Raw genomic sequence first — 18,389 nt, forward strand, 5'->3', positions numbered from 1 at the left:
ACACGCCAGGCCGATGCTCTATCCACTGAGCCAACCGGCCAGGGCTATGCCTATCATTTTTGGCCGTGAGCCACAGCAAGAGGAACCATGCACACTCACCGTTTGAAGGCCGGGCTGTACGTATACACGGCGCTGCTGCTCAGGTTATAGGTGAACGGCAAGTGTTTGTGGATGTCCGCCGTGGGCCAGCCGCTGAAGAAGGTGTTCAGTAAGCCCTGATCGGCCCCTGCGGGGTGAGCGGACGCCCGGGGACGTCACCACAGGACGGCTCAGGACGCCGGCAGGACATGGGTGCTGTCTGAAGGCCACTCAAGGTCACGGACTACATCTCTGCTTCCTGCCTCCTCCTACAGCACTACCTTAAAAGTCTGACCCTTCCTCCATAGAATTAATTTTTATGAACGACCACGGGCGAATACCATGAGCAAATGACCGTTTACGGCAGTGGTGGTCAACCTGGTCCCTCCCGCCCACTGGTGGGCGCTCCAGCTTTCATGGTGGGCGGTAGTGGAGCAACCAAAGTAGAAATAAAAGGATAGATTGAACGATAGTAAGTTGTTTTATAAAGATGGAGTCTGCCAAACATAGCGAAAATCCGACATAAAGTACTTGGTAAGTAATTATTACTATATGCTTTCACTTGCTGTCACTCTGCTTTATAAATTTTATAAAGTGACTTCCCTACTTTATAAATCACCATGACTGTGGAACCGGTGGGCGGTGAGAAAATGTTACTACTCACAGAGATACAAAAGTGGGCGGTAGGTATAAAAATCTCTGGTTTACAGAAATGCCATAAACTATTTTTCACCAACACTGTTTAGGGTATTTCCACCAACGTATACATGAATACTGTAAACTGATACCACTAACGAATACCATGAACACCATTCCGTGCCTTTTAAAAGTTTGTATTCTCCCCCAAATTCTCTGCCGATAACCCAAACAATTAATCATAAGATGACATCTCGTCTGCAAAATTCCCCGTGCTGACCCCAGTGAATTCTGTTTTGTAGGGTTACTGCTTTTTCCCCCCAACATTCTTGCAAGTTTGTTAACTCTTTGTTCAAATCTAGAGACAATTCTTCCTCGAAAATCTAATAGATATATATTTTTTTACGTTACAAAAACTCTAGGAGTTGTCTACCCGTTAACGACTGTTCATTCAAATACTGGGCTCCCAGTCAGCTCTATTTAATTTTTTTTTTTTTTTGATTTTTCTGAAGTTGGAAATGGGGAGGCAGTCAGACAGACTCCCGCATGCGCCCGACCGGGATCCACCCGGCATGCCCACCAGGGGGTGATGCTCTGCCCATCTGGGGTGTCGCTCTGTTGCAACCAGAGCCATTCTAGTGCCTGAGGCAGAGGCCATGGAGCCATCCTCAGCGCCCAGGCCAACTTTGCTCCAATGGAGCCTCGGCTGTGGGAGGGGAAGAGAGACAAAGAGGAAGGAGAGGGGGAAGTATGAAGAAGCAGATGGGCGTCTCTACTGTGTGCCCTGGCTGGGAATCAAACCCGGGACTCTTGCACACCAGGCCAATGCTCTACCACTGAACCAGCTGGCCAGGGTCAAATAAAGTTGTGTTTATAAATGAGCTGCACATGCTTGGGGAGCTCTCGTCCATGGCTGTGTTCCCCGTGCAAAGGCGCAGTTAAATATTGGCAACCGAGCTCGCCACAAAAGACACATGATCTGGGAGTCTCGTGGGAGGACTGCCCACCTGTTCTGCACAGTCACGATTGGGTGACGCTGTTTCCACGGGGGCAAGATATTGTCCACGCAGGTGTCTCTTGCGTCCCCGCTGAGGACACCTTCTCCGTTTCTTTCGGTCCCCCTGCTGGCTGGCTCTTTTTGTTTTTAAAATTTTACTTATTGATTTTTTTATTTTAGAGAGAGGAGAGAGAGAGAGGAAGGCAGTGGAGGAGAGGCAGGGTCCTTGGAGGCACCGAGGACCGGACAAGCTTGGGGCTCTGAACCGGTGACCTCAGCATTGGGCTGTGTCTTTTTTTTTTCCCCTTTCCCCTTTACAGAGAGAGAGTCAGAGAGAGGGACAGATAGGGGACAGACAGACAGGAACGGAGAGAGATGAGAAGCATCAATCATCAGTTTTTCATTGTGTCACCTTAGTTGTTCATTGACTGCTTTCTCATATGTGCCTTGACCGTGGGGCTATAGCAGACCGAGTGACCCCTTGCTTGAGCCAGCGACCTTGGGTCCAAGCTGGTGAGCTCTGCTCAAACCGGATGAGCCCGTGCTAAAGCTGACGACCTCAGGGTCTCGAACCTGGGTCCTTCCGCATCCCAGACCGATGCTCTATATCCACTGCGCCTCCGCCTGGTCAGGTGGGTTGAGTCTTTTGATTCCTGTGCTGAACTGATGTCTAGCTGTCATTCAGAGACACTGGACAGGGGGGCGGACAGGGTCTAGGGAGGGGACACAGTGTCCCAGCGTCCCCTCACCTACCGTCAAAGCTGCCGTGCTCGGTGGCGTGCTGTAGCAGATGGGCGTGCGTCTCCAGGGATGGTTGGAAGACAAACACTCCGCTGTTGAAGCAGTCCGGCCAGCCGGGGTCCGGGGCCGCGGACAGCTCGCCCCGGTCAAACAGCTCGTCCACGTTGGACAGCACCTGGCGAGCGGGGGAGGGTACAGGAACCTGTTACAAGCCAGACATCTGGGACCTCTGGTCTGCAGGTGACCAACACCATCGGGGCTGGGTTTGGGTTGCAGAGCGTCCGGCGGTCGAAAACCCAAGCCCAGGTTGGTGAGGGGCGTTTTTCTCTTAAGCGCGGTGGTGGGGTTCGGCGGGCGCACCTCGGTTCTCAGCCCGGATACCTCGTTTCTTTGTGGAGTTCGGCCAAACGGTCGTTCGAATGGCACTTGAATAATCAGCGTTCTCTCTCTAAGGCGGGCATTGAGACAGCCGCCCCGTGTAAAAATCACAAGTTGACATTCCTTACTCTTTTATTTTTTAACGTTAATCTGCACAACAGCCTGTTATAAGCCCCCCGTAGAAATCTTCATTCCGTCCGGAGGTGAAAAAAATTGCAAGTGAGGACACCCATCAAGAAGCCATATGGGAATATCTTAAATAATGGTTTTATTGTTTGGGGGTTTCTTTTGGTCAGGTGTTACTTAATATTTTGCATTCCTATTTTAAAACTTTTATATAATGTCATCTAGCTTTCTGTGCCTCTTTTGTTGTTCTATTTAACTATTAAATGCATGAAATCATAAACTATTTTTCAGTATATCCTTTTGTGTATATATATACAATAATATTGTAATATTACATATACAATATATATTAATTACATATACATAATAATAATTATATATTAATTATATATTATATATAATTATTACATATCTAGTTATTAATTATGTATAACATATATAATATATATTATATTAATAATATATTAATATGTAATATTACATATATTGTATATATATTCTGTATATATATCATTATATATACATTGTAACATATAAATATATTGTATACATAAATATATACTATTACATATATTGCATATATATTATATAGATACATTGTATCATATATATTGTGTATATATAAGTATATATTATATACTGTATATATTATATATATCATTATATATACATTGTATCATTATATATACTATACATATAAATATACATCACATATATTTATACATATAAATATACATTACACATATTTATATATATTGCATATATATTATATATGCACTGTATAATTATATATTGTATATATAAATATATATTACATATATTATATATATTGTGTATATCATTATATATATACATTGTAACATTATATATTGTATATATAAATATATACTATTACATATATCACATATATATTATATATATACATTGTATCATTGTATATATTGTGTACACATTATATATAGTATATATTATATATCATTATATATACATTGTATTATTATATATATTGTATATACAAATATATACTATTACATATATATATATCATTATATATATACATTGTATCATTATATATATTGTGTATATATCGTATATATTATATATATTATATATACATTGTATCATTATATATAGTATACATATAAATATACATTACATATATTTATATATATTGCACATATATTATATGCATTGTATCATTATATATTGTATATATAAATATATATTACATATATAAATGATATTGTATATATATATCATTTTGTTTGTGTGTATATATAGATACACATACATATACTTAAGATGGTCATTAAGGCAGAGAACGGGCTGTTCAATCATTTGAATCCCAGCGCTGCGTACGCATCTACCTGAGGACGTTGCTGGTTCATGCCCTTATGACCCCGCACTTTCTATTGCTTTTCGACAGTATGTTTATTCTTTCTAGTTATAAAAGGAGAGGTTTCCTGCACAATCATCTCCTGCCCCTTGATGGCCTCATCTCCTCTCATGCCTGATTTCAGCCTGTCTTGTCTCATCCAGGGACAGGCTGTCCAGGTTTGCAGCCCCGGGAGCAAGAGCCCAGACCGCACAGCCTCGGTCAGTGCCCCTGACAGTCCGCACAACGTCTAAAGGCTCTGAGGACGCATTTCTCCGGATGCGTCCCCGTCCTCGGGGGGCAAGAGAATGTATTCCAGACAGACAGTTCAGCGAGCCAAGTGGCTCTCTTTTCATTTCCAGCGGTCAAACCACACCGCTGCTAAAACCACGTGCTTTTCCCGAAGTTCTTCATGGTCTCCGTGGACTTGTCTCAACCCGCCTTTCCGGTTTCAATCTACAAACACCATCAATCAAGCTACCGACGCCCAGGCACTGGAGGTGGTTTATGAGTCCGTACTGTGTCATCGTTACCTTCCAGGAGATTGACAGCGGATAGCAGGTGCTTCCAACACCTGTCACCTTCTCCACTCAGCTCCATTGGGGGTGGGGGGTGATTACTCTGATAACACAACCGTTATTTTCCTTTGTGCGGTCCTGTCTTTGCAAGGAGACGCTTCTGCAGAATGGATAGCGCCCAGAATGGGTCTCGAACCCTCCGAGTTCAGGTGAGACCCCCGACTCTCCCAGGGCTGTTTCTGAAAGTGCCGGCCGCGAGCTGTCACTCGTCCAGGTGACCCGCGTGCGGACCCGGCCGATCAGCACAGTGACCCGCCATACACCGTTGGACACGATTTTATTTTTATTTTTATTTTGGAGGGTTATTCTGTCTCGTGTCCGTTGAAAATAACACGGCGGCACGGTGGTCCTAGGAGAGGGACGCGATGTCCCGTCGCTTAACGGCAGCACTAGCGCGGATGGGACATCCTGACCGTGACGGGGTGATCGTTTTTGTCACCGACGGACGCGTGGGACCCGGTGGGATAGCCAACAAGAGCTGGCAGCGTGCCTCACGCTCACACACACCCCCACACCGTGTACTCACCAGGGTGTCCGCGTCCATGAACACGCACTTGCTGTACCGGGTCAGCGTCCAGCAGTGCAGCTTGGTCAGCGTGACCCCCAGCTCCGGCCGCCTCAGGACGGCCAGGTGGACGTAGTCGGCGCTGTCCATCAAGTTCACCTCCACCACCTCGTCGAACACCCTGGACAGGAGGACCCTGCCGGGAGAGAGGGATTTGCCGAGTAGCCGGGAGACCGGGCGGACTTCTCCGGCTGGCTGTGTCCTCTCTCCAAAGGGGACACCTGTTTGTTGCTCAGCAACAGGGAACGTGAATCCAAATCCACCACCACCTCCACGCCCGCTCTCTGAAGCCTTCCTGTTCCGGTTTTGTTTTCCCTCCCACCCAGTGGTCCCCAACCTTTTTTTGGGCCACGGACCGGTTTAATGTCAGAAAATATTTTCACGGACCGGCCTTTAGGGTGGGACGGATCAATGTATCACGTGACTGAGACAAGCGTCAAGAGTGTGTCTTAGACGAATGGAACAGAGGGAATCTGGTCATTAAAAAAAAAAAAAACAGGGCCCTGGCCGGTTGTCTCAGCGGTAGAGCGTCGGCCTGGCGTGCAGAAGTCCCGGGTTCGATTCCCGGCCAGGGCACACAGGAGAAGCACCCATCTGCTTCTCCACCCCTCCCCCTCTCCTTCCTCTCTGTCTCTCTCTTCCCCTCCCGCAGCCGAGGCTCCATTGGAGCAAAGTTTGCCCGGGGATGGCTCCTTGGCCTCTGCCCCAGGTGCTAGAGTGGCTCTGGTCGCGGCAGAGTGACGCCCTGGAGGGGCAGAGCATCGCCTCCTGGTGGGCAGAGCGTCGCCCCCTGGTGGGCGTGCCGGGTGGATCCCGGTCGGGTGCATGCGAGAGTCTGTCTGACTGTCTCTCCCCGTTTCTAGCTTCAGAAAATAAATAAAATAAAACATTGTTCAGACTTAAATATAAATAAAACGGAAATAATGTAAGTTATTTATTCTTTCTCTGCGGACCAGTACCAAATGGCCCATGGACCAGTACCAGTCCGCGGCCCGGGGGTTGGGGACCACTGCCCTAAGTCAATTTAAACACACACACACACACACACACAGGAAAAAAAAACGATTTTGTGCCAAACCTTTGAGACACTGAGCCTCTCTCAACCAGACCTGGGAGTGAAATGCATGTGGGGGGGGCGGAATGTTTCCTTTATTTGGGGGGAGCCCTAAAATGCACCCCTCACCTTTTGTGTCAACCTAAGGGCTTGCTTCGCTCACTCTGCCCAATGGTAAAGAAAACAAACGCTCACTGGAACCTCCTTTCTTACAGTGGATGGGAGTTCTTTCTGTCTCTTCCTGTTTATTTATTGTCTGTTGTTGTTTATGAAGCTCCTATGATGAGACATATGTTGGAGCTTCTGGGGGGTCTATTTACAGCCTTTATAGTAGCTTCTTTTTTTAATACTCTGCATTTATTGGTGATTTCTCATCACAGGCTATTATTCAAAGAAGCGTTCTCTCTAGGAAAGAACTATCTCCTCGCCAATTCCCCTCCACCCGCCCCCTCCCACCTCCGCACGCGAGCCTCCTGCCCAATTATTTCTGGAATTTACGGCATCCTCGTGGTTATATAAAGACCCCCGGGGTGGAGACAGGGGGAGGTATCACTCTTCACTGCCACAAATAGCCCTGTAGCGGAGCTCCCGAAATAATTTCGGTCCCCGGTCCCGCCTGCTTCTTGAAGATGAATTCTTCGCAGTGGAGTTAAATTTCACCGCACACAGCCGTTAGGGAAGAAAGGATGGTGGTTCCTTCAGAAAATTAAGACTAGAACTACCGTATGACCCAGCAACCCCTCTACTGGGAATCTACCCCCAAAACTCAAAAACGCTCATACGTAATGACACATGCAGCCCCATGTTCATTGCAGCACTGTTCACAGTGGCCAGGACATGGAAACAACCAAAAAGCCCTTCAATAGAAGACTGGATAAAGAAGATGTGGCACATATACACTATGGCAGGGGTCCCCAAATTACGGCCCGCGGGCCACATGCAGCCCCCTGAGGCCATTTATCCGGCCTCCACCGCACTTCCGGAAGGGGCACCTCTTTCATTGGTGGTCAGTGAGAGGAGCATAGTTCCCATTGAAATACTGGTCAGTTTGTTGATTTAAATTTACTTGTTCTTTATTTTAAATGTTATATTTGTTCCCGTTTTGTTTTTTTACTTTAAAATAAGATCTGTGCAGTGTGCATAGGGATTTGTTCATAGTTTTTTTTTTTATAGTCCGGCCCTCCAACGGTCTGAGGGACAGTGAACTGGCCCCCTGTGTAAAAAGTTTGGGGACCCCTGCACTATGGAATACTACTCAGCCATAAGAAATAATGACATCGGATCATTTACAACAACATGGATGGACCTTGATAACATTATACGGAGTGAAATAAGTAAATCAGAAAAAGCCAAGAGCTGTAGTATGATTCCATACATAGGTGGGACACAAAATTGAGACTCAGGGACACGGGCAAGAGTGTGGTGGTTATGGGGGGAGGGGCAGGGAGGAGGAGAATGGGGGTGGGGGGAGGGGAGGGGCTTAAGGAGAAACAAAATAAAAGGTGATGAAGGGATGGTTTGACAGACAGCCCCCCCCCCCTCGCTCCTGCCAGGACGGCACGCACCGCTCAGCCTGGGTTTGTTCAGAAACGAGAAGAGCGAGACGTCTTCCTCGAACGCATCTTCGTCTACGGAGCCCGCTCCACTGGCTTTGGGGTTTCCACGGGGTGCGTCTGTTTCGGACACCATTTCTCTCTCCGTAAAACCTCTTCTCTGATCCTGATGAGATCTCATATCTTTTGTAATGAATGCTCTATAACCGGTGTTTCTGGCTGGGTGCCATAATTTCTCCAAAAAAGGTTTCTTTCTTTTTTTTGTATTTTTCTGAAGCTGGAAACCAGGAGGCAGTCAGACAGACTCCCGCATGCGCCCGGCCGGGATCCACCCGGCATGCCCACCAGGAGCAATGCTCTGCCCATCTGGGGCGTTGCTCTGTTGCTCGGCAACCAAACTCTTTTTAGCACCTGAGGTAGAGGCCTTGGAGCCAACTTGCTCCAATGGAGCCTCGGCTGCGGGAGGGGAAGAGAGAGACAGAGAGGAAGGAGAAGGGGAGGGGTGGAGAAGCAGATGGGTGCTTCTCCTGTGTGCCCTGGCCGGGAATCGAACCCGGGACTCCTGCACCCCAGGCCGACGCTCTACCACTGAGCCAACCGGCCAAGGCCAACAGACAGAGTCTTGCCTCCAGCTCTCATCCCCTCCAACGTCCCAGGAGGAGGGGCGGCCACGAGACCCCCAGGTTCCCTTTGACCCCAAGACCCCAAATGTCACGCCTCCCTCAACCCCACCCGCCCGCAGTGACCCAGTACGAGGAGGTCTCAACAGCCAGAGGCCACATCAAAGCTCCCGCCAAATCGTTCGGACCATTCCTCCAGGGACGCCAACTTCATGAAAGCCAGGGGGCTCCTACGGAGGACGCTGGTCATAGGAGGTGAAAACCTCCTTCTCCACCCAGCCTTGTCTGCATGGGGGGGTGGGGCACCAGCTGCACGCCCCCCTCCCGTCTCCACTCAGCAGCAAACCCACCAAAAACGGGCCGTACCGGTGGGGACCAACACACCCGGGCCCCTAACCCCACGTGGGACACAGGTCACACCAAAGGCCCTTCACACAACAGCTTGCGGGCTCCAACGCCTTTCCTGGGTGTCCCCCCGGGCAGCCCCCAACCTTACGCGTCCACCCACTCGCTCTGACTGGTGTCCGCCGTCCCACGGCCATGAAGTTCGAGAGAATTCTCTTCGTGAGGATAAATGGAAAAAAAAAAAAAAAAAAAAAGGTGTTCTGTCCTCTCTCTGTGTCCACGATGGGCACCCCTTCCAATGGGAGGGTAAACTGAGGCATCTCTGGCCACCTGGGAGCATCCGAGAAGAATTGGTGGCTTGCTGAGTGAGCAGAGATGGCCAACCCCGGTCCCTTCATCAACGCGGTTGTTCCTTTACGCGGGGCGTAGCGCGCAGTCGCCATGGAAACGGGGCAGCGAGGCACTCGGCTGCGCCCCTGCACGTTGGTGCGCGGACAACGTCAGGGGCCTCGGCGTGGCGTCCTCCGTGACCTCCCCAGGATTTGAAGCCCAACCACGGCAAGCCGGACCCCAACGCTGAATGAGGTCACCCCGGCCAGCTCCATCCGTGACCTCCCCAGGAAACAGGTCACTGACCCACGATGACGGGAAATGGCCTCTCTCTCTCTCTCTCTCTCTCTCTCTCTCTCTCTTCCGCCTCCAGCACCGCCCTTTACGGATGCTGCACCCCACTGCACTGGGAAGAGGGGAGTCCCTTCTGGCCCGGGCTTGCGCCCTACGCCTACTACGTCTTGGCCACCTTCAAACCTCCCCTGTCCTCCCTCGGACCCTGAAGGCCGCCCTCTGGGACCGGAGGCCTTCAGCACCACTAACGGCCGGTCATCGCGAGTGACCAGGGCCCCAGAGGAAGGGAAGGGGAAGCTCCCCGCTGTCCCCGCTGCCCGAGGCATCTTGGGGGAGAGAGGCGGACGACTAGGAGTCATGAGGAGCTTGGATGAGTGAGGTCATGTCCTTGGGGAGCTCACGAGGCCACCACGCCAACCCCAGGAGTGCCAGCTCTCGGGAACCAGGGAGTCTGGTTGGTGTGACGACTCCACGCCTGCTGCTCACGTGTCCCTGAGCCCACGCCGGGCCACGCTCGCCGGTCCCTGGCTGTCACACCGCCCACCCCTGGCTGAACGCCCGACACCCACCTGTGTCTCCGTACAGACCCCGAGACGCACAGAGCTGTGCTTCGTCCCCGGATACCACGTCAGCGCAGCAGGGCCCTGCGCACAGGCACCAGACACGCCTGTCGGCGTAGCGAGCACACCGGCACCAGGACGCCCCGTCCAGACGCAGCACAGACCCGTTCTACACGTCAGGACGCGCTGCAGAGCCCCAGGGGCCTCTGTGACATCCGGGCTCAGCTCTCTAATTTAACTGAGGACGGTTGAGGTTCCAAGGCTGGAGTTCTTTCACTTAGCTCAGGGCTGTTGCTTTGGAAACTCCCCTCACCCTAAAATTGACTTAAATTTTGGTAGTTGGGACAATAAGCTTGAACCACAAGCATGATCCTGTGTAAGTACGTTGATGTTGATCACACACACACTATAACATAGTTCCCTACATGAATAACAGTTTGAGGTAGCTTTAAGACAGTCATGATATCTGCTTGTTTATCCATCATCCATCTATCCACCCACCCATCCATCATCCATCCATCATCCATACATCCACCATCCATACATCCATGCACCCATCCATCCATCCATTCTCCATCCACCATCCATCCATCATCCATCCACCATCCATACATCGACACACCCATCCATTCTCCATCCACCATCCACCATCCATCCATCATCCATGCACCCATCCATCCATCCATTCTCCATCCACCATCCATCCATCATCCATCCACCATCCATACATCGACACACCCATCCATCCATCCATTCTCCATCCACCATCCACCATCCATCCATCATCCATCCACCATCCATCCATCCATCATCCATCCATCCATCCATCCATCCATCCATCCAAACATCCATCATCCATCCATCATCCATCCATCCATCCAATCATCATCCATCCTTCCATCCATCCATCCATCCATCCATCATCCATCTACCCACCATTCATTTATCCATCCATCCATCCATCATCCATCTTTCCATCCATCCATCCATCCATCCATCCATCTTTCCATCCATTCATCCATCCATCCACCATCCATACATCCACCCACCCATCCATCCATCCATCATCCATCCATCCATCCATCATCCATCCATCCATTATCCATCCATCCATCATCCATTCATCCATCCACCATCAACCCATCCATTCATCATTCATCCACACATCATCCATCCATCCACCCACCCATCTATCCATCCATCCATCCATCTATCCATCCTTCCACCCATCCATCCATCCACCTATCCATCCATCCACCCACCCATCCCTCCATCCATCCATCATCCATCCATCTATCCATCCATCCACCCACCCATCCCTCCACCCATCCATCCATCCATCATCCATCCATCCATCATCCATCCATCCATTATCCATCCATCCATCATCCATTCATCCATCCACCATCAACCCATCCATTCATCATTCATCCACACATCATCCATCCATCCACCCACCCATCTATCCATTCATCCACCCATCTATGCATCATTCCACCCATCCATCCATCCATCTATCCATCCATCCACCCATCCATCCATCCATCCACCCACCCATCTATCCATCCATCCACCCATCTATGCATCATTCCACCCATCCATCCATCCATCTATCCATCCATCCACCCATCCATCCATCATCCATCCATCCATCCATCATCCATCCATCCATCCATCTATCCATCCTTCCACCCACCCATCCCTCTACCCATCCATCCATCATCCATCCATCCATCCATCCATCTATCCATCCTTCCACCCACCCATCCCTCTACCCACCCATCCATCCATCCATCCATCCACGCATTATCCATACATCTAGTCCGTGATGCCCCGTGGTCCAGGACCAGAAAAAACTTCTACAGGAGAAGAAGCCAATAAGACCCAGGCGTGTCCCCAAGACGTACCTGAGCAGGCTGGACACCTGAGGGGTGATCAGCACCACCAGCCTCCTGGTCGCCCTCTGGTTCCTCAGCGACTGGCCCAGGACCAGGGCCCCCTGGCAGTAGACGTCATTGGTGGCCAGCGTAACAAATGCCTGGTCGGACACTGCAGACAGGGACAGACAGGGCGGTTACCCTCCTGGCGGATCTCATGGGTTGCCGCGGTCGACGGTCATTCCTCTTCCTCCCCTGAGCTCCACAACTCATGTAGAATAGCTAGTCAGTGGTCCAAAATGTTCCCTGGTAACAGCTTCTATATTTAAACTTTCATTTAAACTCTCTCTCTCTCTCTCACACACACACACACACACACACACACACAGCAGGGGACCCCATGTCAACCAGAAAACACTTAACCCTTCCTGATGCCAACGCACCCAGAGACCTCACACCTGTGGCCCCTTCTTCGTCACAAAAGTTCACCCATCCCGCCCCCATATCGGAATCTTTGAAGAAAACACAGAGAAAAAGTGAGACGTCTCAACAAAGACGCCCTGCCCTCTCGAAAGAACGCAGCAATTACGCCCTGCGCAAACCACCTGCTGGAAAGGCTTCCACCCCGGGGTGTACCTTATATATAAGAAGCCGTGTAGAGAGAGGGGACAGAGAACAGAAATCCTTTCCTGTCTCAAGGGCAGAGGAAAGGACGCTAACAGCAGGTCCAATTTATGGCAATTTGAAGTCCGAGCGCACAGTAGGGATGTTAACCCACGCCCGGGGATGGGAGGGGGGGGGGCGTTTCAACAGTTGAATTCTGGGCTCTCCCTCCAACCCCGAGAGCTTGTTGGCACGGTGACGACGGCACCGCGGAGAAAGCTGTGTCTTGCGCAAGGGACGGTGCCGTCTGGAGAAATTAAAATTCACAGCAAGCCGTCTGGGTGGGAACACTCAGGGCTCAGTTCTCAGGGGTCACAGTGTCCCCCCCCCCGTGTCCGGCGCCCCGGGCAGCAGGGGACAGAGGGGCTTCCCACAGCTGCTTTCCTGAGGCTGCCGCTCAGACCTCCACATTCCACCAGGGCGCGTTCCCCGAGTGAGCCTGTCCCAACAGGGTTCTGTCTGCACGGTGTGGGTGGGGCTCTGTTTTCTTTCCTGAATTAAGAAGTTATGAGAATTCCTGGCGTCTGCTTCGTGAGTGGAGCGTCACAGCCCCAGGGCAGGGTTCAAGTCTGCAACTCAACAATTAGCCAGCTATGTATCTATCTATCTATCTATCTATCTATCTATCTATCTATCTATCTATCTAATCTACCTACCTATCTATCTATGTGTCCACCTGCTCATCCACCTCAATGATACTATACCTCTCCACCCGGCTATTTCTCTATCGATTTATCTCTCTATTATTCTATCATCTCTCTATCTATCTATCATCTCTCTATCTATATATCATCTATCTATTATCTATCATCTATCTATCATCTATCATCTATCTATTATCTATCATCTATCTATCTATGTATCATCTATCTATCTATTATCTATCATCTACCTATCTATATATCTATGTATGTATCTATCTATCATCTATCTATCAATCTATCATCTATCTATTATCTAACACCTATCTATCATCTATCTATATATCATCTATCATCTATCTATGTATCATCTATTATCTATCATCTATCTATATATCATCTAACTATGTATCTATCATCTATCTATCACCTATTTATCATCTATCTATCTATCATCTATCTATCATCTATCTACCTATCTATCACCTATCTATCTATTATCTATCATCTATCTATCATCTATCTATATCATCTATCTATCATCTATCTATCTATCATCTATCTATCTATATATCATCTATCTATGTATCTATCATCTATCTATCTACCTACCTATCTATGCATTGATCCATTTATCTGTCCATCCATCCATCCATCATTTACCAATCAATCTACATCTGCCTACCACCAATCTATCCAATCTATCAATCACTCATCCGCTTATTTATATCTACCTATGTATCTATCCAGCTCCCTACCTACCACCTATAGATGCACCTATGATGGTGATGATTGGTTAGACAATTCCTGAAAAGAGCATCAGATCTTTCCCTACTGGGACAGGCAGACGAAGGACATGAAAAGTAACCCCATGAGGATCGTTTCCGACTCCTCCCCCCAAGGTCAGACGCACCCCTGCGCTGCAGCTGAGACATGGACACCTCCCTGGCCGGAGGTGTTTGGACTCAACGTGGTGGACGAGGGGGCTTCTCTCGCCGGAGAAGGTATCCAACCGGAAGCGTGGAATTTTCAACCAGGTCGTGTTTGCCCACCCACCTGGGGCGGCCATGCCCCAGCTAACACAGCGGGTGAGAAAGACGTCCATCTGGGAGCCATCTGGCCAGTTGGCTCAGTGGATACAGCATTGGCCCAGCATGCAGATGTCCCAGGTTCAATTCCCTGGTCAGGGTACACAGGAGAAGCAAACATTTGCTTCTCTACCCCGCCTTCTCCCTCTTCTTCCCCTCTTTCCCTCCTGCAGCCAGTGGCTCAGTTAATCTGAGCATTGGCCTCAGGCACTAAAAATAGCTCAGTTAGTCCAAGCATCAGCCCCGGGTACTGATGTATGTATGGATAATGCGTGGATATATGGATGGGTGGATGGGATGCGGAGTCTGTCTGTGTGGGGAGGCGGGTGGCCCGACAGGTCTGTGGGGACCCCAGGCGGTGGAGGCATGGAGGAGGGAGGGTGCAGACAGGCAGAGGTCCCCGACTCATCGGGGCGGAGGCAGGGGTGCTGGGATTTGGAAACTATTCAACGTCTCAACGTCCTTCCTCTCCACTGACGATGGACAGAGACTCGTCGTCCTATGCCCAGAACAACCAGACGGCACCAATGATAAAAAAAAAAAAAAGTGGCCGTCTCTCCACGGTCCCCCCAAGACTCCTAGACACGCTCGTCCGCTGTCCGCTGGGGGTCCACACACGATGTTGCAAAGCCACTGACGGGTAAGGGCTCCATGCCCACGGCAGCGACAGACCAGTGGGTTGTAACGCAGTGAAGGATGGAATCTCACTGCCAGAGCTTTCACCAATGTCGGTGTTTGGGAAAGGCACCCAAGAGAAAAAACGCCGACAATTATCCAAGGTCACCGCACTCCAAGGGCGCCTTTCCACCAGCGCGGCACGGAGCCACACAGGGGATAATCAGACAGAGGCCCTGGCCAGTTGGCTCAGTGGATAGAGTGTCGGCCCAGCATGCAGATGTCCCGGGTTCAATTCCCGGGCCAGGGCACACAGGAGAAGCAACCATCTGCTTCTCTACCCCTCCTTCTCTCTCTTCTTTCCCTCTTTCCCTCCTGCAGCCAGTGTCTCGGTTAATCTGAGCATTGGCCTCAGGCACTAAAAATAGCTCAGTTAGTCCAAGCGTCAGCCCCGGGTGCTGAGGATAGCTCCGTTAGTCTGAGCGTTCTCCATAGACGGGGGTTGCCAGGTGGATCCCGATCAGGGTGCATGCAAGAGTCTGTCTATCTCCCTTCCTCTCACTTAAAAATAAAACCAAACAAATAAGAAATTAAACCTTTTTTTAAAAAAAAAAATCAGAAACAAAATTTGTCACCAGATTCCAAACGCAGGATTAAAAAATAATAACAATAATAAATAAATGCTGTCGCCACGTCGGGGTCAGCCCGAAGATCGTGGCGGCTGCCAGTTCCATAAGAAACCCGTGGGGAGACAGACGTGTTTATGTCCACGCCTGCCCTGCCGTGCAGGGAGCCCGTCTTCGAAAACCAGCCCCGGAAATTAACACGGGCGGCTCCGGCCGCTGGCCTCCCCTGTCCTCAAAGATGGTTCTGTCTCCTGCCAACCGCTGAAAACCCACATGGAGAGCGAACGCCCAGGGTTGAATGCTGCCGTTATAAGTGTCCCTCCGGCTTTGGGGAGCTGGAGGGGGGGAGGGGGAGGAGGGAAGAGTAATTTTCCTCTCTGCAGAGCTCCCAGCCCCTGCGGGACACAGAGACCCCTTTCTGTGTGCGTCCTGAGCGGCATCTGACCATACAGCCCAGGGACACGGGGCCAGTGGCCTCTCCCCAACAATTCCCCTTTCCCAGTCTGGAGAGGAAAAACACCACAGGGAAAGCCACCTGGCTGTGTATCAAACTGCTCCCCTGAATAACCAGCAGCCTGCATTTAAATACACACACACACACACACACACACACACACACACACACACACAGGCTGGTGAATGCTCAAGAGTGGGCGTGTCTTAAGGAAACGACATTATTCTCATGTCAGACCTCTAAAGTGAACTGCCCAGATCTTTGGACAGTTGGGTCCCCAAAAACCCAACGGGGCAGACACAGGGCTGACCTGGAACCCACGGGGGACCAGGATTTGCCAAACACGCAGCCATGCGCCATCCGTAGTCCCAAGCACGTGGGGGAATATCTAACTATGCTTTCAGGGGGGAAACCCCAAAAGCTTACTGTCTGGCTGGGGCTTTGGGGGCATAAACCTCTCCCCGTCTGCTTCTAGTCTGAGACCCTCCAAGCCTTTGGCCAAGAAACTAGCCCGTTGAGACGCCTCCCACCCCGACCTCTTTTTACGGAGAGAAAATGATGGGATGGGAATGCCCCCTCCCAACTGTTGAAACATGGACCTCTCCAGCTGCGCCCGGCGCCGCCAGCGTCTCCAACCTTGGGAGACGTTCGGGAAGCAAATAATAGGAGACCGGGTGTTTGGGGTGATCCTGGCGGGGTAAGGGAGGGGGGGGGTCTCCCCGGCGCAGGCTGATCCCACGCGCGCCAAGGGGAAGAGCGTTTCACTCTCCGACTCACCCGGCATGGTCTGAGGTTCCGCGCGCCGCGGGCACCGAAGGGCCGAAGTGCGCCTAGGCGCGCTGGGCGGACTCTCCGGCCTTTAGCAAGGCCTCGCACAGGCGTCGTCTCCAGGGGACCCCGCGCGGAGTTCCAGGCCTGCGGGACACACGCGTGGCTGCGGTGCCCACGACTCGACTCGCTCCGCGTCTCCCAGGCCGCCGCCTCCATGACCCCCGCGTGCCACACCTCTTCCTCAGCGCTCCGGGGGGCAGCCTCTGTCTTCCGTCCGTCCACGCGCTCCCCTCACCACCAGTCCGCCCCGGAGGTATTATAAGCGACCCCGCCGCGCCTGGGACTTCCTCGGCGCCCCCTTGTCTTCTGCAGCCCGCTGCGCCCCGCCCCTCCGGTTCGCTCTGGGCGGCCTCGGCCGCCACCGCCGCCCAACGCCTCCCGGCCACCTCTCCGCTCAGATCCACCTCTATGCTCCCCCGCCGCCGCGCCTCGGCCCCCTTCTGCACTTGGGCAGCCCCTGCGCCCCGCCCCACGGGTCCCCACCCGCGCCCAAGAGGCTCCCACGCCCCCGCACCCCTGCGTGTCCAGCACTTACTGCGCGCTCAGGCAGCCTGTGAGTCTCAAACCCTAGTGACCCCTCCCCCCCAGCACCTCCGGTCCGCTCCGGTAGCCTCCGCCGCCCCGGGCGCTGGGAGGCCCTGCAGTGCCAGGGTCCCGCGATTGGCTGCTCGCCGGAAGCCCGGGCCCGCCTCTGCCCAGCCCGGAGGGCGGGCGGGCAGGCGCGGGTCTCGCCGCGTCCGTGGCCCCGCCCAGTGCCCCGCAGTCCGAGCGCCGCCCCTGCGCCCTCACCAACCCCCTCTTCGCTGAATCCAGCAGTGGGCGGTTTCTAGGTTTGGACATTTCACCTTTAACCAGCTAGCCCTAAAGCAAATGTTTGCAATGGCCCCAGGAGACTGGGCCCCAGGCCAGCGCGCTGCCGGCCGCGTGGAGGCCGCGGTGGACACCTCTGAGCCAGCCGTGGCCCTGCAGTCGGGTCTTGTTGCACGCGGGGCGAGCACCGGAGAAAGTAAAGCCAGTGAATTCATGAACCAGGATTGCGTTGATGGACGGAAGGCGGGGGGGGGGGGGGGGGGGGGGGGGGATGCGAAGGAGGATTTAACGCAAACGAGGGACTGCGTGGATATATGGGTGAGTCCGTGCGTGGATGAAGGAGTGATTAAGAGAATGAATGCATGAACGGAGACGAGCTGGTCCACGAGCGCGTTAAAGGCAGGAAGCCGTGAATGAGCCAGGGACTCACGCATGCCCGCACCAGTCAGGGAGTGGACACGGGAATGAGTTTATACAGGGCAGGGGTGCGTGCAGGGATGAAGGAATGAATGAAGTGCCTGAAGCAGTGAGGACGTGGATGGAGGAATGAAGAC

General features: G+C 51.6%; 1 protein-coding gene and 1 non-coding gene across 4 annotated transcripts in view; both read right to left on the reverse strand.

Annotated features, from left to right (window-relative positions):
- The window catches only part of GYG2 (glycogenin 2), a 38,983-nt gene extending 21,238 nt beyond the window's left edge, over positions 1-17,745 (reverse strand). For 2 of the 3 annotated variants that reach the window (XM_066248832.1, XM_066248831.1), the window contains exons 1-6: positions 17,561-17,745; positions 16,972-17,109; positions 12,138-12,279; positions 5,436-5,610; positions 2,465-2,627; positions 100-226 (exon numbers count right to left, since the gene is read on the reverse strand). In XM_066248832.1, the coding sequence (XP_066104929.1) occupies positions 100-226; positions 2,465-2,627; positions 5,436-5,610; positions 12,138-12,279; positions 16,972-16,978 (614 nt within the window). In that variant the 5' untranslated portion in view covers positions 16,979-17,109; positions 17,561-17,745. Of the gene's footprint in view, positions 1-99; positions 227-2,464; positions 2,628-5,435; positions 5,611-8,093; positions 8,392-12,137; positions 12,280-16,971; positions 17,110-17,560 lie in introns of those variants that run through there. The other variant, XM_066248834.1, reaches the window with a different exon arrangement.
- Positions 8,614-8,689, reverse strand: TRNAP-GGG (transfer RNA proline (anticodon GGG)). The gene has a single exon. It is a non-coding gene; the product is annotated as a tRNA-Pro (tRNA).
- Positions 17,746-18,389: the final 644 nt, after the last annotated feature.

Source organism: Saccopteryx bilineata, chromosome X (genome assembly GCF_036850765.1).
Source record: "Saccopteryx bilineata isolate mSacBil1 chromosome X, mSacBil1_pri_phased_curated, whole genome shotgun sequence".
Taxonomy (NCBI): Eukaryota; Metazoa; Chordata; class Mammalia; order Chiroptera; family Emballonuridae; genus Saccopteryx; species Saccopteryx bilineata.